Source organism: Arvicanthis niloticus, chromosome X, assembly GCF_011762505.2.
Source record: "Arvicanthis niloticus isolate mArvNil1 chromosome X, mArvNil1.pat.X, whole genome shotgun sequence".
Classification (NCBI taxonomy): domain Eukaryota; kingdom Metazoa; phylum Chordata; class Mammalia; order Rodentia; family Muridae; genus Arvicanthis; species Arvicanthis niloticus.
The window spans coordinates 16,087,510-16,107,976 of NC_047679.1; the positions used below are offsets into that span (position 1 = coordinate 16,087,510).

Below are 20,467 nucleotides of genomic sequence, written 5' to 3' on the forward strand. Positions count from 1 at the left end.
GATGTTTGTTTGTTTTGAAACATGGTCTCACTATGTAGTTCCAGCTGTTCTGGAACTCATAAACTACACTGGCCTTGATCTTGGAGAACTCTACTTGCCTCTGCCTCCCAAATGCCTCCCAGAATTAAAGGCGTGCACCACCATCCTGGGCTTGAGACCCTATCTCAAAAAAGTAGAAATAGTGCTAGAGTTTTAACAGTGTGACAGAGCACTGGCCTAGCATGTATGGCCCTGGGTTCAGACCCTAGCCACCAACCCCCCCCCCAAAAAAAAAAAAAACCCAGTAGTAACAACTGAGCTTCATGTGTATTAGTAACTTTTGTATTGCTGTGATAAAACATCATGACTGAAGCAACTTGTAGAAGGATGGGTTTATTTTGGGTTTATAGTTCCAGAGAGATGAGTCCATTACAGTCATCATAATGACAGTGGACATGGTGGAAGTGGTGGTGGTGGTGGTAGTGGTGGTGGTGGTGGTGCATGGAAGAAAACGCCAGGCATGGCAGCAGGAATAGCAACAAGCAGAGAAATCACATGGCTTTTGAAACTTTAGAGCCCACCACCAGTGACATTTTATCTAGCAAGACCACACCTAAGTCTATCCAAGCAGTGTAACCAAGTGTGGACCAAGTGTTCAGACACACAAGAACATGAATGACATCTCATTCAAATTACCACACTATGGTAACCTGAAAGGCCACAGAAAATAAAAAGCTCTTGCTTTTCACTTACAGTAAGCATATTTACTTATATCATTGGTGCTGTGTGTGAGGAATAAAAAGATGACACCAGAGAGGCAAGGCCTTTTTAGGCCATGGTCAATTCATTCTTTAAGAAAAAGTAGGGATGGACTGGAGAGATGGTTGCAGCAATTAAGAGCACTTGCTGCTTAGTATTTCAGAGGACCTGAGTTCAAATCCCAGCACTCATGTCAGGCAGTCCACAAGTACTTTTAACTTCAGCTCCAATATCCTCTTCCTGCTTCCAAGGGCACCCTCTATTGTGTGTGTGTGTGTGTGTGTGTGTGTGTGTGTGTGTGTGTCTATGAAAAAAGTTTAGAAAATGAAAATAAGGAGGTTTTTAGGGTTTTAGAATATGAGATAATAAGAGATTACATTTGTTTTATATAATTAATTAATGTTATGTGTTTTTGTATGCCTGAGTATGTATGTACATCTTATGTGTATTGCAGCCCAAGGAGGTCAGGGTATTGGATCTCCTGGAACTGGAGTTTCTGGATCCTCTGCTTAATTGCTGAGCCATCTCTCTAGCCCATACTTCTTTTTTTTTTTTTAGTGATCATTTTGGTATGGAGAATCATTTTGTGTGGAGACAGAGTTGAGGTTTGGAGTCTAGTTGGGTGAGCAGGACAATAAATCTAGTTAGACATCATAACCTGTGTTATGGCAGCAATGATAAAAATGACAGAGGCACACAAGTGATAGCTAAAGAATTAGAATATAGAACTGATAATTTTGAGGTTTTTTTTTTTACCATGTTTCAACTGTTACCCATTCCAAAAGGGGGGCCATTTTGAGCTATATAAATGTAGATAGAGTTGTTTGGCTGTGAACTGTCCGAGAGGGGCAGACAAGAAGGAATGAAAGGAAAGAAGAGAGGGTGTTTAAGGTCAGTGTTTAAACAGTATTGTAAAGAAAGAGAAAGAAATAGGGTGAGAAGATACCTTAGAAAGAAGGGACAATTAACTGATAAAATAAAATATGTGACCTGGGTGCCAGTACTGGCTTTAGGAGGAAGGAAAGTTAGCATTTCCACTGTAATAGGAGGAAAGGGTGGGTGAAGGAAGAAGAGTTGGTATTAGAAGTCAAATTAGTTCTTGTCTGATAGTTTTATTTTATTTTATTTCTGTTTTATTTTCCAAGAAGGAAGTAAATCATTTGCATGGAGAGAAGGGAGAGATAATGGGATCAAAGATTTAAAGTTTACTGTGGATTGTGGGAAGGAAAGAGCTGAGTAGGAAACTATAGGAGAATTATCTGTCAATGTAATCTGTATATTTTAGACATTGAATTTATTTTGCCACAAGTCCAATGGGTGATTATTCTTTCTCCAGCACACTCAGTGGTCTAGTGTAGTGGGACTGAACTAGGGATAGGTTTGCAAATGTGGTGAAAGGTAGGTGGGGCAAGTGAAGAATGCTGGAATTTAAGCTAGACAGCAAGTAGGTTGAAGCCAAGAGTAGGTGGATTTGATGCTGCAGGCCTGTAATCCCATTATTCGGGAGCTGAGGCATGGGGACTTTGAGTTCAAGGCCAGCCTAAGCTATATATATCACCTCAGAAAACAAAGCATAAAGTTAAAAAAGAATGTACTGGGTGTGGTGTAATGTAGTGTGGTGGCATGGAACTTTAATCCTGGTGCCCAGAAGGCAGAGAAGGTAGGTCTTTGTGAGTTCCAGGCCAGCTAGAAGTACACAGTGAGACCTTGTTTCATACAACAACAAAACAAATTAAACAAAGAATTGGTGAAAAGTAGGAGCAACTAGGGTTTTTTGAAAGCAAAGAACAGGTATAGTGAGAACTTGGTGGGTATATTTATGGTGAAATGGAACATGCATTTCATATTCCAGAAGTGAGCCAATTGCTGGACAAAGTCTGGGGGATGGTTATGAGAATAGCTGAAATGAGAGTGGAGGTAAATATCTGAACATTGATAAGGTCAAAGAAGAGTGACCCCAAGAAGTTAGGTCTCTGTGTTATTACTGATACCATGTAGAGTATTGAAAAGACTTGGTGTAGAAAAAAAAATCTGTGAGCAGGCTCTCCAATAAGTGAAGGGATGTGCTGGAGAGAAGGGTAACTGGAAGTAAAGAGGAACAGGATATAGTATTGCTCCATGGTATGAAACTCAAAGAGGAATGAGTCATCTCACACAAGGCTTGATGGTTGACATCAGTTGTTAACTTGATGACATCTAGAATCACTGAGAGTTAGGCCTTCAACCATGCCTGTGAGTAATTATGGGAAATTATCTTGATTGTATTTTAATGAAGGTGGGAAGGCCCTCTCACTGTGAGTGGCACTTTCCTGAACTGTATAAACAAAAAAGGAACTGAGCAGCAGCAGACATTCATCACCTTCTTTTTGACTGTGGCCTCAATGTAACCAGATGCTTCAAGTACCTTGACTTTCCTACTGGGATATACTGTGAACTATGAACTAAAATAAGCACCTCTGTCCTTAAGTTGCTTTTGTTCTTGATATTTTATCACAGCAGCAGGAACAGAAATAAAGCACAAAGGTAGAGATAATTTCAAATTCTCACTGGAGAGTTAAAAGGATCATCTATTGAACTTCCTTGAGTTGTCAGTGTTCAGAATAGGAGGCTTCTTTCTGATAGAAATCTTTTTTTTTTTTTTTTTTTTTTTTTTTTTTTTGGTCTCCTCCGTGAGCTCCCTACCTTCTCCCCCAACCCGCTTGCCTCTAAGAGGGTACTCACACACCCACTCCAACCTCACCCCTTTAGCATTGCCCTTCTCTGGGCATCAAGCCTCCACAGGACTAAGGGCATCCCCTCCCACTGATGCCAGAAAAGGTAGTCCTCTGCTGCATATGTATTGGTGGGAGCTACGGACCAGCCTATGTATAATACTCTTTGGTTGGTGGCATAGTCCCTGGAGCTTTGAGGGGTCTGGTTAGTTGATAATGTTGTTCTTCCTATGGGGTTGCAATCCCCTTTAGCTCCTCCAATGCTTCCCCTATGTATTCCATAGGGGTTCCTGACCTCAGTCCAATGGTTGGATGTAAGTATCTGTATCTCTCTCAGTCAGGTGCTGGTAGAGCCTCTCAGAGGACAGCCCATGCCAGGTTCCTGTCTGCAAGCACAACATGGCTTCAACAATAGTGTCAGAGTTTGGTACCTGAACATGGGATGGATCCCAAGTTGGGGTGGTTTCTGGATGGCCTTTCTTTCAGTCTCTGCTCCATTTTTGTCCCTGCATTTCTTTTAGACAGGAACTATTCTGGGTTCAAAATTTGGAGATGGGTAGGTGGCCCCTTCCTGCAACTGAGGGCTATGTCTCTCTACTGGAGGTGGTCTCTTCAGGTTCCATCTCCCCACTGTTGGGCATTTTGACTAATGTCATCCCCATTGGGTTCTGGGAGCCTCTCGCATCCCAGGTCTCTGGGACTTTGTAGAGGTTTCCTCCATCCCCCACCCCACATTGTTGTATATTTGTATTCATTCTCTTGGACCCCTGGGCTTCTTTCCTATCTCCTTCCCCCTATACCTGATCCTGCCCCCTTTTCCTTCCCTCTTCCACCCAGGTACCTACCTCCCTCTGTCTCCTGTGATTATTTTGTTCCCCCTTCTAAGTGGGATTGAAGCATCTGTACTTGGGCCTTCTTTCTTGTTACGACTATATGAAGCTGATAGAACTCTTTAACACAGTACTCCTTGGACTCTATGGTGAAGAACAAGGACATATTGTCCTTTATTTTCAGTCTCTAATGGATCAATTATTTTATGAAATAAAAAGAGAATGACTAGAAAAAGAATGTGAACAAAAAGCAATATAACAAACCTCAATTTTTCATTATTAGATTCAATGGCTTTTAAAACATCCTGCCAGATTTCTGAGAAGTAGTACTGTCATTTTCTGTACTTACCATAGACCTGTAGACAACAGTTCACAGATCAGTATTAGTCTATGGATTACACTAGTGGTTCTCAACCTTCCTAATGCTCTAACCCTTTAATACAGTTCCTAATATGCAGTTACCCTTAACCATAAAATTGTTTTAGTTGCTACTTCATAACTGTATTTTGCTACTATCATGTGTTGTCATGTAAATGTCTGATATGCAGGGTATCTGATACGTGATTCTACCCATTGAGAACAACTGGATTATACTTTGAGTAGTACTGGTATAGAGAAAATAGCTTCCTTGTAGAGCAACTGTATTTGTTTAAACTTGGAAAGTAAAGGAGGGTTCTGTTTTATATTGTTATGCTTTTAGACAGGGTTCCATCTAGCCAAAGCTGACCTTAAACTACTGATTGCTCTGCTTCTATCTTTGAAGTTCTGAGATTACAGGTGGGTGTATTAGTTACTTTTCTGTTACTGTAATAAAACACCATGACCAAAACAACTTATAAAAGAAAGTATTGAATTGGGCTTATATATAAGTTCCACAGGGTTAGCACCCATGATGGGAGAGAGGAGTCATGGCAGCAGAAACATCTGAGAGCTCACATCTTGAACCTTAAGCAGGAGTTAGAGAACACACTGGGGATAGTAGGAGTCTGTTGAAACCCTGTGACACAACTCTTTCAACAAGGTCATACCTCATCCTTTCCAAATAGTTTCACTAACTGGGGACCAAGTATTCAAACCTATGAGCCTATGAGGATCATTCTCATTCAAACCACCACAGTGCACATGTACTACTATGCCTGGCAAGTGTTTCTTGAAGGGGAAGCTATAGCAATTTATTTATCATGGTATAGAATTGCTGAGAATGTGACACGGAAGTTTCGATAGGAGATGGTCAGTGGCTGGTTTTGGTAGAAAAGGCATATGTGATAAAAGTTCAGGAGTGATGACAGCAAGGTTTCCTTTTTGAGCAGTGTCCAAATATAGCAGGGATGTGAGACATAAAGCACATATGTCATGGAAATGAGTGCCTTAGGTCCAAACAAAAGATTTATAGATTTAGGCCAGGTGACACAGGCCAATAAATTTGGGACCAGGAAGCTAAGGTAAGTTTGAAGTGAGATTGGGCTATATAGTGAGACCCTCTCTCAAAAAGCAAGCAAGCAAGCAAGCAAACAAACAAAAAACAAACTTTAGGGTAGTGAGGAATGATAATGTGGATATGGCAAAAATATTAACTGTCATTTGTCATTTACTCTGTGTCAGTCTCTGTGTTCATTGTGTTAATGAACTTTATGCACATTATCTTCATGACTCTGCTAACCTCTACAAAGTTGATGATGATGTTCTGATTTCTTGATATGCTATAGGTTTATAGATATAGAGTTATTGTTGCAGAGATGAAGGTAAGGGAGGGGCTGGATTTCAGGAAATTAATCATCATCATCTTGGCTGAAACAATTTGAGCTCTACCATATTTTTATGTATCTTGCTGTATGTGGTGGATAAAATAGTTTTAAAAGTATTTAAACCATAGCCAAAAATTATTTGAAGGGTTCTTGTCATCTTTCTTGGTGAGGGAAGGGCTTAACATGTGAAATTACTTTGTATACATGCATACTTTGTATTCCATTAGATTTAAGATAAAAAACTCAAGTGACAATAGATGCTGTCGTGGATGTAGAGAAATAGGAACACTCCTCCATTGATGGTGGGATTGCAGCTAGTGACTGTTCTTAACCACCGAGCCATCTATCCAGCCCTCAAATTTACTTAATTTTAACTGGTATAAATGTAGATTGCAATATGTACTATACTGCACTCACTGATATAGAACTTTTAAAAAATAAAAACGAGGAAAGGGGATGACATCTGTATTGTAAATAAATAAAATATCCAAAAAATACAAAAAAAATCTTATAAACCTTGGCTATGTTTTTTTCTTTTCCAGTTGTGTTGGTGTTGAGGAGGAAAAGGCTGCTGATATTGATCTGTACCACTGCCCCAACTGTGAGGTCTTACATGGACCCTCCATTAGTAAGTAGATCTTATGATTTCCATCAGGAAGTAGTAAGGGAAGAAACAAAGCAAAGATAGCTTTGGAGAGTCTTTGCCTCAGTGCCTCAGATTGTCTTTCTTACGAAACATCGGAAGCCCATGCAAGTCCAACAGGGCCTGTAGCTATTGCCCTAAGAGAGCAGAAATCTTTATCTCTTTCCCATTTTAGCAACTGCCTAGAGCAAGCACACTCTTCTTTACTAGGAGCTTTCCTGAGTATAAGAGAGCTACTTTAAGTACAGATGCCCCTGGGGTTTTAGATTCTTAGCTCCTGGCCATTCTAACTCATTACCACTTGTCTTTTTCTGGTTTAGTGAAAAAACGTCGTGGATCTTCCAAAGGACATGATAATCATAAGGGGAAACCATTGAAAACTGGAAGCTCTATGTTTATCCGAGAACTACGGGGTAGGACTTTTGACAGGTGAGGACCCTCTGTCCAAAGAAATGTTAAGCATTAGAGCTATGGGAAGCTGGACATACTGCCTTTCAGCTTTTCCACTGGCTGTGCCATTGTGTGTCTCCCTCATGTCTGGATATCTTCTGGGCCCTGCAAAATCTCTGGGGTGGGAACTTCTGTTTTGGTCAGTTCCTAAGTAACAGTGGCCAGAGTTTCACTTGATGTTTAGAGTACATTATGACCTGTTTACAAAAATCTGCAGAAGTTGGAAAGCAGCATTTGTCTTAGTCAATTTATAAGCATCTGAACAATGCTAGAATTGGAAGCAATTTTTTTGGTTTCTCCTTGTGTATGTTAATCATACAAAGTAATGGGTTTCATTATGACATTTCCATGTATACTATTAAATATACTTTGATTATAGTCACTTATTCTATGACCCTTTATTTCCTTCCCCTTTCCTATTCCATATTCTTAATAGTGCTCCATTTAATGTCTGCAAGAATTTTTAATGGTCAGGAAATTTAATTCTCTCATTATAGAGGAGAGGAAACTTTAAAACTAAAAATAGGGAGCTGTCATGTGTTTTTCAATCAAAAAGATACTTTTTTCCCTTTCAACTTACCTGGATTTAGTAAAAATAAGGAATTGAACAAAAATAAGTTAGAAATTAATGAATAAAGAAATATGTGGTTTTAAATCCATTGGACTGTTTTTAGCTTTCTTGTACTTCAAGTATTATTTAGATTGTTTTTCTAGGTTATTAGTTTTAAAAAAAATTTAAGGTTCTCAGTCCCTTCTCTACCTCAGACCCCTCAGATCCCTTCTACGTACATCAGCTAATTTTTTTTACATTTTTTCAAAAATAGTCCCTTGTATCCACATATATGTGGTTGTGTGTCCTTTTTCATTTTTGACACAAATGGAAGCATTATATTTTGTACATTACTTTTATTTTTAAACCTAAATAATATGGCTTGGAAATCAATCTACAATAGTGTGTATACGTAATTCTTTACTTCCTTTCATGGTCATTTAGTATTTCATTGAATGGATATATATTTTATTTAACCAGTCCTCTAGTGATAGACATTTAAATTGATTCCAGCATTTTGCTGTTACTAAGAAAACTTCTGTAGTCCATACCTTTTTTTTCTTCAGTAATGAGCATTGAACCTAGGTATCACACATGCTAGGCAAGTACTCTACCACTGAGATATATTTTCAGCCTCAGTGAATATCTCTCTGTACTTAAGTTTTTACATGTGTGACAAGTATAGATGTAGATTTAACTGTGCAAAAGTAAAATTGTTAGGTCAAAAAGGATATGCCTTAAGAATCTGTAAATATTGTCAATTATTTGCATAAAGCTTGTACAATATCACAGACATTTTGTCAAGGCTTTGATGATTTTTACTATTAAATTTTCAAAATGTTAGTGAAATCTTTTTATTTTAACTTATTACCATAATTATGGAAGAGGTTGATTTTTGTATATTTATGGGTTATATTTAGTGATAGTTTTCTTTTTTTCTAAAGGCTTTTCCATATTTTTATTGAGAAAATGTTTTCATGCAATTTATTCTGATCATGTTTTTCCCCTCCCCTCAATTCCTCCCAGATCCTCCCCATCTACCCAACTCTGCACCCTTCCTTTCTCTATATTTAGAATACAAACATGCAAAGCAAAAAAAGAAACCAACCCGCAAGAATCTCTCTCTCTCTCCTCTCTCTCTCTCTCTCTCTCTCTCTCACACACACACACACACACACACACACACACACACACACACACACAAGAAAAAAAACTCTAACAAAGCAATATGAAACAAAAAGTCTACAAAAATACCTTTGAGTTTATTCTGTGATAGCCATCTACTTTTGGGCATGGAGCCTACCCGTAAGTGTGTTTAATAAATTGGGCGGTGGTGGTGCATGCCTTTAATCCCAGCAGCAGCAGAGGATGGTGGATTTCTGTGAGTTAAAGGCCAACCTGGTCTATAGATCCTGTTCTAGGACAGCCAGGGCTACATGGAAAAACCTGTCTTGAACAGACACCAAATAGTGTGGTTAATACTTCTTCAATGAGTCTCCATTGGAGAAAACTAACTTATTTATAACAGATTTCCTTGCAGACAATATTAGTTTTTATTTATTATTTTAGTAAAACCTGGGTCTTGTCTCTTACATGTTTTTTCCCTAGTACCTTTATGGCTTCAGTTTTTGCAATTTAAATTTTGGGCCATCCAGAATTACATAAAGAGTAAAACAGATGCAGAACTTATTATGTTGGTCTCAATACAACTAATTTCCCTTTTCTTCATAGTCTTTTTTGTTGTTGTTGTTCTGGAGGTTGAAATCATGGATTCATTGCAAGCTGAGCTAATGCTCTGGCACTGTGTATACCTCCATATATCTACCACTCTCTTGTCTCCATTGTGAATAGGAGTAGTTGAGGAAGGGGACAGAATAATATGATCAAAATATATTGTGTGAAAAATATAAAAACAATTCTCATCTTATAAGTACATGTATTGAGAAAGTGGTTGTAAATACTATTTTTTAAAAGCTCAGTCTTTGCTCTCTTCACTAACATTTTAAATTGGATGTTGCTATTTTGGGTTGGAACAAATGAGTCAAAATTGTTAGTTATATCTCTTTTTAGGTAAGCTATTGACTAATTTCCTTTGTTGTTCAGAAAAGAACAGCCTGTTCACTATATATTCTCTACCTCTGTTAGTGACCTTGTCTCCTGCTTTTGAGAAGTAATGTTTTTTTTTCCTGGCATATGAGGTTTATGCCATTAATTGTCAACCAATATAAGACTCTCTCAGGAAGACTGCACCCCTTTAGTAAGAGGCCATTAAGGCCTTTAGTGAGCAGAATCTCAAGGTCATGTTTTTCCTATGGCACACACACAGCTCAGATGAAGTGATTCTGAAGCCCACTGGAAGTCAGCTGACTGTGGAATTCTTGGAAGAGAATAGCTTCAGCGTGCCTATCCTTGTTCTGAAGAAGGATGGGTTGGGGATGACATTACCCTCTCCATCATTCACTGTGAGGGATGTGGAACACTATGTTGGTAAGACACTACAAATCCTCTTAACTGTGATATCAGCTGTTCCTTTCTATTTAAATCATGCTTGGCGTGGTGGCTCATGATACCTTTAATCTCAGCACCCAGAGAGCAGAGGTAGTCAGATCTCTGAGTTTGAGGCCAGCCTGGTCTACATAGTTCCAGGATAGCCAGAGCCACATAGAGAGAACCCTGCCTTGGAAAACAAAACAAACAAAAGGACTAGAGTCATTTCTCTAATCCACCTTTTTATATATGCTTTCTAGCCATTTTGAGAGTATGATGTGAAGGCCTTATTTAGAGTTATTCTTTGGAGAGACAAGAGACAAAATACTAGTCTTCTTTTCCTTTTTAGTTTATTTTTTTAATTCAGCTATTTTATGTATATGCATGCTCTGTCTTCATGCACAGAATAGGGAATAAGATCCCATTATAGATGGTTGTGAGCCACTATGTAGTTGCTGGAATTGAATTCAGGACCTCTGGGAAAGCAGCCAGTGCTCTTAACCACTGAGCTGTCTCTCCAGCCCTAGGGATTTTTTTGTTTGTGTGTGGGGGGTGGGGGTAATGGCAGTATTTATTTGATTTATTTTTTTCTCTTAATAGACCACACAAAATTAGGTTGAGCCAATTTTTTTATTAATTTATTTTATTTATTTATATTCCAAAAGTTGTCCCCCTTCCTGGTCCCCACTCCTGGAGTTCTTCACATTCTCCCCTCACCTCTGAGAGGGTACTTCCCCACTCTCCCATTCACTCCCTCACCAGCATCCCTCCTCCCTGGAGCATCAATTCTGTGGAGCTTCCACAGGATTAACCACATCCTCTCCCACTGAAGCAGGACAAGGCATTCCTCTACGAATATGGAGATCAGCCCGTGTATGCTCCTTGGTTTTGGCTTAGTCTCTGGGAGATCTGAGGGGTCTGGGTCGGTCGACACTGTTGTTCTTCCTATGGGGTTACAATCCCCTTCAGCTCCTTCAGTCCTTCTTCCAACTCCATTGGGGTCCCCAACTTCAATTCAATGGTTGGCAATAAGTATCTGCATTTGTCTCAGTCAGGTGTTGATAGAGCCTTTCAAGAGGACAGCCATGCCAGGCTCCCATCTACAAATACATGGCCTCATGGAGCCATTTGTTTTACCTTGGCAAATTTTAGGGATCATAGTCTTTGATACCTGTTCTTACATTCTACTTATTACTGCAGTATCAGTGTAGGGGGAGAGTAGAAGAGAAGAAATAAAGAAGCAGATCCATGGTAGTTAGACTACATAAGAGTTTATTTCCGATAGCTCCATAGCCCTAATAGCCCCCACCCAGAGCTTGAGAGAGTGTGATAGGTTCCTACTCTCTGCCCTGAACACATAGTATCTGAAGACTGAATTCCTCAGTATATGGCCATTCTAGGTGCTGCTGAGGGGACAAGAAGTTTTTAATTCCTGAGAGACATAACTCACTACAGAATTCATTTCTTTATTTCAGGTTCTGACAAAGAGATTGATGTGATTGATGTGGCCCGCCAGGCTGACTGCAAGATGAAACTCGGTGATTTTGTCAAATACTATTACAGTGGGAAGAGGGAAAAAGTCCTCAATGTCATTAGTTTGGAATTCTCTGATACCAGGTAGGAGGAGAAAGGTAACAGAAAAGCCTGACAGGGTGTCTAAAACCTCTAGATATACTTGAATTTATATTTTGGTTTGTTTTCTTCATTCCAATAGTTTTGTTTCTCCTTTTGAAGTAGGGAGTTGGCTTTTACTTGACTGATTCAACATTATAATAACTAAGTTGGTTTATTCAATTTCTAATAGCTATCTCTAATACAGTATCTATTTTACTTAATTTATCTCCTTTGTTTTAGGGCATCTTCCCTTGATCTTTTCCTAGTGTTTATATTTTTACTTTATGACTGTCCTAAATGAAGAATAAGTCCTCAGTCTTTGGAAATGGATTTTAAAATTAATACATAGTTTTTCTAAGGCTAGATTGCCTACATTTAAAAGGGAAGGATTATAATCTTTAAAATATTCTATCAGGACTTACATATTCAGGACTGTGGTGAATATTCAGAAATTGAAACATATCTTTTTCTTCTTAGGAAACTTAGTAATTGCTTATTGGCATTTTAAACTTTCAAATAATTACTAAAAAGCTAGATTTGTAAGAAGTTGTAAAAACAGGATACAGAAAGGTCCCTTGTACTTCTCAGTTTCCCATGGTGATAACACAATTATAATAATAAAATCCTTGCTCATGCTTTTAAGATTGAAGAACCTAAAGGTATTTTAAAAACTATAGTTTCTTTATATATCACTTAATCCAGAAAGCCTGTGTGATAACTTGTAGACATGCTGAAAGGGGTTAAACAAAAACTGGAACAAAAACAAAATAAAGATAGGGGACTAGGATGCATATGGATAGGTACTATACACATGAATGCATAATTCTTTGTTTAAATAGTTGGTGGAAATAGATTACAGAGTTTTCATTGAATTTCCTGAAGATCAAAACAAAGAGGAGAGTATAGTATTGTAAAATTTGTGGGTTTATGTGGGAGAAAAACAGCCAGATTTATGGAACTGAGCTCCAGAAAGTTTCTGTAATTGTAAGGGCTTTTCATAAAGAAGGTATCAAGGTAGGGAAAAGACAACTGCTATAAACTAAGTGCTGAATGAGTAGACTGGGGGTGGGGGGTGAGATAATGGGCATGGCAATTTAGTAGTAGGAATGATCAGTAGAAGGATTTGGAGCTAGGATTTAGGATTGGATTTGGAAGCTGACTGGAGTGGGATTACTGTTAAATTTGTGGGAATAAATGTTGTATATACCTTTGAGTTCTGTGGAGAAAATGATTTTTTAAAATTTGTTTTATCTGACCATGGTATTTTATTCAGACTTAAACCTTCAATTTTCAGTCAGCTCATGTTTCTTTTCGCCCTCTTTTTACTAGGCTTTCAAACCTTGTGGAAACACCCAAAATTGTTCGCAAGCTGTCATGGGTGGAGAACTTGTGGCCAGAGGAAAGTGTTTTTGAGAGGCCCAATGTGCAGAAGTACTGCCTCATGAGTGTGCGGGATAGCTATACAGATTTTCACATTGACTTTGGTGGGACCTCAGTTTGGTACCATGTGCTTAAGGTAGGAGTGAATATGCTACCTGGAGGCAGCTATACATATCTGCCTCATTTTCTATCTGGGTAACACTTTGACATATTTAACTCTATCATGGTAATTCTGAAGACAGAATTCCTGGGTATAAGGCCATTCTAGGTATTGGTAAGGGGACAAGAAGTTTTTCCCCTGAGATACAGAACTCATTTCTTTACTTAAGGTTCTGACAGATTAATGTGATTGATGTGGCACATGTGGGTGTGTCTCTACAATTTTGATGCTTAAGCAAAAAAGTTGTTGAAGGTAGGCATGATGGCTTCTGCCTATAATTTCAATGCTTGCTAGGTTGAGACAGGAGGCTTGACATGAAGGAGAGGTCAGCCTGAGCATTATGCTAAGTTTCAGATCAGCTTGAGCTGGGGGAGGGAGGCATGCAGCAGACCCTAGGCTGCACCTCTAGCACTAAAACTGTTTTTGAGGTTTAGGGACATAGCTTACTGGTGTAGTGCTTACTTAATGTGTGCAAGGTCCTGACTTCTAGTACTGCAGAAGTAGATTTTTTTTTAATAGCAATAAATATTTAAGATACACCATACCTTCTTAAGTGAAGGAATTCTATTTCTCCCAATATGTATGAAAATGTCTATATTTATTGTTGAAATTTCTTGTTAACATGAGCTTTCTCTCCCTCAAACTTTAATATATGTACCATAGAATTCATTCACTTTCTCCAAAGTAACCAAAGTAAAGTGGCTGTATTTTTTTTTTTCTGAGACATTTGGGAGTAGTTACATAGTTTCTCCTTATCTTTATTAATTCATTTATTTAGTTCTTAACAAAGGTAATTTATTAAGTAATTACAGGACAGTTATCAAAATAAGGAAATTAATATAATACTATTATTAGCTACTTTCCTCTGACTGTCAGTGTTTTCAATTGTATAGTACACATACCTAGTTTAGTCACACATCATAGTTTTCTGTGTTTAAATTTTTGATATATTAGCTAAGCTACAGAGTTATCCTTATGCTAGGGTATGGTTCTTTTTTACCAAATTGTCTATCATATGATTATCCAAGCAAAACACAATTAGCAAATAAAATATTCTTCCAACAGATAATCAGTCATTTAACTAAATATAATCCTCTAGAAGTCCTTGGGTAGTTACTGAACTTTTAAACTTACTAACTTTGATTGAAGGTATGAGAAGGAGCACTGTATAACTGCCATTTAAAAGCAGGTTCGATTTTCTTCTCATCAGTAATATGGCCTTAAATTCTAGGGCTAGTAGTATTGATCTTACCTAAAGAGGCCATTTTTAATTTGGTATGATATCTATAAAATAAGAGCAATTGGTATATATTTCTCCTAACTTAAATAGATTTAAATACCCCTTTCAAATTATTTTTGGAAAATTTGATCAGATTATCTAAAAATGTTTCTTGATGGCTCTGGGAAACAGCTATGCCAAACTGATATGGTTGTGGGTGGAGACTGGGAGAGAGATTTGACCATTTGGAACACCCTTCCTCGAGAAGGACTTTTCTTTTAAGTCCTTTAGTATGGTATCTTTTTATTTCAGGGTGAGAAGATCTTCTACCTGATTCGTCCAACAAATGCTAATCTGACTCTCTTTGAGTGCTGGAGCAGCTCCTCTAATCAGAACGAGATGTTCTTTGGTGACCAGGTGGAAAAGTGCTACAAGTGTTCTGTGAAGCAAGGACAAACACTGTTTATTCCTACAGGTCATTCCTGGGTCCCTCTGGAGGGGGGGATGGGAAAGGCAGAAAGAAGGGAGATAGTGGTACTGTACCAAATCCTGTCCATAATTTATTAATCTCATTATGTGACATCTCTTTTTCTCATCAGCTGAGAGGTTAATAAAGTTTATATATACTAGACCTCAAGAAAGTTTATATATGTTTGCCAGTAGGTAGTGTGGTTTTGTGTAGAGGCCGCAGATGACAGAACAAGCAGGAGGAGGCTGATAGACCATTGTATACTGGGTTAATGTCAACTGGGAATACCGATAGAGAACAGGACTTAGCCCTATAACTCTAGGGATACTATCTCAGAGGCTGATGTGTTAATCTATAACATTGAATGACCAGGACGGAAACATTCTTTGTTAATAGCTCATGCCTGGGTTTTACTTATAGAATTCTTAGGTCTCATGTGGAATCTGAATTTGTGTGTATTTTGCTAGGCAACCATTCTTCCACTGAGCTATGTCCTGAGCTGAGTATGTACATTTTGGGAAAAAAAAGCCCCGTTGTCTCAATTTGGGGAGAGTTGATATCTAGAAGCTAATTGAATCTCTTATGAACAGTTCAATTTAAATGTTTCTTGATTATTTAAAAAGAATTAACATTAAATTATCTTGAAATGTATAGGGTAATATCTTATTGAATGTGGGCATAATAAAACACACTTGAAATATCAGATACTTGGAAAACTGAGGCAGGAAGATTATGTTTTCAAGGCTAGCCTGGGCAACTTAGTGAAACTCTACTTCAGAATAAAACAAAATAAATATTTTAAAGATTTTTTGTTATTTTCTATTATAAGGTCTCACTACATAGATCAGGCTGGTCTTAAATTCAGAGATCCACCTGTCTCTGCCTCCAACTGCTGGGATTAAAGGTGTGTGCCACTATGCTCAGCTTAAAAATAATAAACAAATAAATAAATGGAATTCTCGTATAATAACATGGACCTGAAAATTTGGAGAATTTCAGTTTAGCATTAGGTTTCCTTAATCTTTGTAAGGCTATTTGCATTATCTAGCCCATGTTTTTACCAACAAAGCCATCTTGCCAGTCTATATATTCCATATTAGATGAGTTGTGGTTGTCTATGCTTTTCAAAGAAGTACTATATTAATGGATTCTTTTATTCTTTCTCTCCTTTTCTCCCTCTCCCTAATTTTGTTCATTCCTGATATTAGTTACCTGTGTCTTCTCTTTTACTTCTGTCAGACTTCTAGAGGTTTATCAGTCTTGTTTCATTTTTTTCTCTTTATGTTTTCAATTTTGATTTTTGCATTTATCCTTATTTTCCTTCTGTTTGTTCTGAGTTTATTTTATACTTTCTAGTTTTTTTTTTCTGAGTCTTGAGATGGATTTTATATTATTAATTTCAGGCTTACTTTCTTCTTCTTCTTCTTTTTTTTTTTTTTTTTTTTTTTTTTTTTTGGTTTTTCGAGACAGGGTTTCTCTGTGTAGCCCTGGCTGTCCTGGAACTCACTCTGTAGACCAGGCTGTCCTCGAACTCAGAAATCCACCTGCCTCTGCCTCCCAAGTGCTGGGATTAAAGGCGTGCGCCACCACCTCCTTACTTTCTTTTGTAATGTGAGCATTTAGTGCTATAAATTCCCAGCACCAGTTTAGCTCTTAGACACATTTTTGTTATCATTTTTATTGTATTAAGTGTGCCTTTGTAGAAAATGAGATAGAATTTATATGTCAAAAAATGTACAAGTTTAATAGTTGTTTTTAGTATACTTATATAGTTGTATAACTTTATGGCAGGGATCATCACTTTAAAAAGAAACACTTTCCCCATTGACAGTTATTTTTTATTTGGCTCTTCTCCCAGCCTGGCACAAGATTTTTTTTTTTTTAAATTTTCTTGTATATTGATTTCCCTCTTGAGTATTCCACATAAATAATAATTTTGGGAGGCTCTTACTTAGTCTAGGCTGGCCTTCAACTCAACTGGATAGCTGAAGTTGGCCTTCAACTATTGATCTTCCTGCCTCCACCTTCTGAGTGGTGGGATTACAAATGTGTAAATTTTCTCTTTTTTTTCTTTAGACAGATTTATGTGATCCTGGAATCCGCTATGTAGCCCAACTTTGCCTCAAACTTGTAATATTTTGTCAGCTTCATCAGTATGTGATTACAAACGTGGCACCTCACTCCAGCCACTGCAAAATAGTATTTCATAATGTGGTTATGCCACCTATTTTCCTTTTATTTTAAAAAATGTTTTATTAACATATATTATCCATAATAGTGTGTCTGTGTCTCTGTATGACATTTCTATATATGTATATAATGTATTTGCCATTTCCTGTTGTTCCTCTACCACACATGCTAACCCCCTTACCATCTAGTTCCCTTTCTACTTTCATGTCTTTTGTGAGTGAGTCTTATTAGAGCTGTTAACAGGAGCATATTAGGAGCCTTGCCAGTGGTTTCTTCCTTTCTACCATGGAAGAAAATCTGTTTATTGAGTTTTTGTGAGTTTCACATCATGTACCCTAGTCCCATTCATCTCCCCATCCCCTCATATCTGTCCTTTATCCTTGCTAATTCCCCACCAAAATAAAATACACACAAACAAACAACAGCAACAAAAGCATAGAAAACATCTCATCATGGAAGCTATAGTGTGTCACAGTGTGTCCCATAGTATATCCCTCTGTCTACACATCTGCACTTGGAAATGTTGCAGTGTGTCATTGGTCTAGTTCAAGATCTATAATATTGGTTCCTCATCAGGATTCCTCCAGATTATCTTGCTGCTCTGTGTTGTGGAGATCCTTCAGCTTTGGATTAGCGAGACTGGCCCTTCCATTTGAAGATGATACAGATTTTGGGGTGGATTAATTCAGAGCCCTGGATTTGGGTCTGAGTGGTAGCTGAGCTGGTCAACCTGCCAGAGAGCCCAATCTTGTGAATATCTTACACAAGAGTTCAAGAATATAAAATAAAACAGCCATGTCATGCCTTGAAATACTGTTTGTTGCACACTGTCCTCCCCTTCCTCTAGCCACATTATGTTTGTATTCACCAACTAATAGACATTTAAGTCTTTTCTTTTTTCTTTTCTTTTTCTTTTCTTTTTTTGTGGTGGGAGCAGATACTAGGGATTGAATACAAAGCCTTGTGAATGCTGTCTAAGTGCTCTATCACTGAGCTAGTTCCATAATCCCTAGTTATTATTTTATTCAAAAAATCTTTTTGAGACAAGGTCTTATAAAGTTGCTCAGGTTGGCACTGAGTCCACTGTTTAGTGTAGTCAGGCCTCAGCTTCCTGAGTAGCTGAGGTTATAGTTATGGGCCAGTCAATCTAGCTTGGAATCATTTTTGGCTATTATGAATAATGCTACTATGAGTATTCATGTAAAACTTATTTTGCCAACATAATGAGTTGACTGTTCTTAATTAAAAATCTGGAATCTAGGCAGGCTGTAATGGCACATGCCCTTAATTTAACCTAGTACTTGGGAGCCATAGGCAGGAGGTTCAAGGCCAGCCTGGTCTAAAGAGCTAGTTCCAGGATAGGCAGGGCTACACAAAGAAATCATATCTCATGAAAGAAAAACAAACAAACCCAGAAACAAATATCTGGAACCCAGCAGTATCTTTTTTTAAAGTATCTTAAAAACCCTGAACACCCCCTCCCCAGAATCATGTTTTGTTGAATTTATTTTCCATGCTCAGTATGTGTATACATAGTCCTTTGTGTGTGCACTTGTGTGTTGGTGTATATGCATATCAGAGTCCAAAAATTGACATCCAATGTCTTCCGTAGTTATTATTTTTTTAAAAATATATTTGAAGCCAGGCAGTGGTGGTGTAGGCCTTTAATCCCAGCACTTGGGAGGCAGAGGCAGGTGGATTTCTGAGTTCGAGGCCAGCCTGGTCTACAGAGTGAGTTCCAGGACAGCCAGGGCTACACAGAGAAACCCTGTTTTGAAAAAACAAAAAATAAATAAATAAGATATATTTGTAATTTTAGGTTTTTTTTTTTTTTTTAACAAATCTTTTACTTACATGTAAGGATGTGCATCACGTGCTTGCCTTGTTCCCCCTGGAGGGCTGAAGATGGCAATTGAATCCTCTGGAACTGGAGTTAAAGACAGTTGTGAGCTGCCATGTGGGTGCTGGGAATTGAGGCCTGATCTTTTGGAAGATCAACCAGTGCTCTTCTCTAGCCCATCACCTTAATTTTTTTAGACATAATTTCTCAATAAACTAGACTAGCTGTAACAAGCCTGAGGAGTCCTCCTTTCTTCAAGATCTGCAGTGCCTGAGTTACAGACATGTGCTGCTGTGCTTAGATTTTCACATGGGTGCTTGGGATCTGAATTTAGGTCCTCATGCTTGCATGGCAAGTACTTTACTGACTGAGCCTTCTCCTTAGCTCTGAAACCTTTTGAGAGCCAAAGTAACTCTGTAAATAGAAAATTTCACGTCAACTGACTAATGTGATGAGATCACGCTCAAAGACGTAAATGTAAAAGTAACTTTTATTCACCTGGTGTAATTGTCATCTCAGCAGAGGCTTACTTCCTCTGTCTGCTAACCAAGGCCTGCCTACTCCTGGAAGCTTCTAGCCTCAATACAATGTTTTCTAGTTCTAGAATGTTTGCAGCCTCAGAGATTTACTTCTGAATAAGATCTCCCCTTCCTAGTTCTTTCTGAATTCTGGCTGGCTGGTTCAACTCAGCTGTTTTGGCTCAGAACTCTTCTTCAAGCTGACTGATTCAATCTGGCTTCTCTTAGCCTTTCCTGAATGGCTCTGCTTGGCCTCTTACTAACTGTGGCAATCTGTTCTTATCTCCTGGCTCCTTCTTCTCTGGCTTGTTCTATCTTCATATGTGTCTGGCTTGTTCTGTCTACAACCTATCTCTGTACAACTGTACTGGTAAAATTGTCTCCTTCCTTTCTGGGTTGCCCCTCAAGTAGTTCCCTTTTCCTCTCTACTCATAAGAGTTGCACATATTCTATTCTGTCAAATCTATGGAGTTACCGCATGATAGAGGCAATCTTTTACCAAACAGATATGCAAGAAAACTGAAAATACAAGCTACCTGAATTTTCTGATTGATCACTTTGTCAGCCACTCTTAGACATCAGGGTTTTTTGGGTTTTTTTTGTCGTTGTTTTTGATTTAGTCAGGAAATTTAAAAAAGTGGATTTTACAACAATGTATTTTTTATGGACACATATGTGCAAGGCATGTTAACATAAATATGTTTATACTGACACACTCAATACTCAGTGATTGCCAATAGCCAAGTCATCCAAACCAAAACTAAATAGAGAGAGGTTGGAGATAACTGATGTCATAAACCCATGGACCTAACATTTCAATCAAACATAAAAGAATATTCTTTCTTCTCAACAGCTCATGGAACCATCGCCAAAATTGACCATATACTCAGTCACAAAGCCAGTCTCAGCAGATACAAGAAAAT

At 38.1% G+C, this 20,467-nt stretch overlaps 1 protein-coding gene across 6 annotated transcripts in view; it reads left to right on the forward strand.

The window, feature by feature from the left end:
* Phf8 (PHD finger protein 8) overlaps positions 1–20,467 on the forward strand; it is a 117,878-nt gene that overhangs the window by 13,085 nt on the left and 84,326 nt on the right. For all 6 annotated transcript variants that reach the window (XM_076918619.1, XM_076918618.1, XM_034485171.2 and 3 more), the window contains 6 exons: positions 6,567–6,652; positions 6,988–7,096; positions 9,994–10,154; positions 11,630–11,771; positions 13,098–13,284; positions 14,840–15,002. In XM_076918619.1, coding sequence (XP_076774734.1) covers positions 6,567–6,652; positions 6,988–7,096; positions 9,994–10,154; positions 11,630–11,771; positions 13,098–13,284; positions 14,840–15,002 — 848 coding nt within the window. The remainder of the gene's footprint in view (positions 1–6,566; positions 6,653–6,987; positions 7,097–9,993; positions 10,155–11,629; positions 11,772–13,097; positions 13,285–14,839; positions 15,003–20,467) is intronic.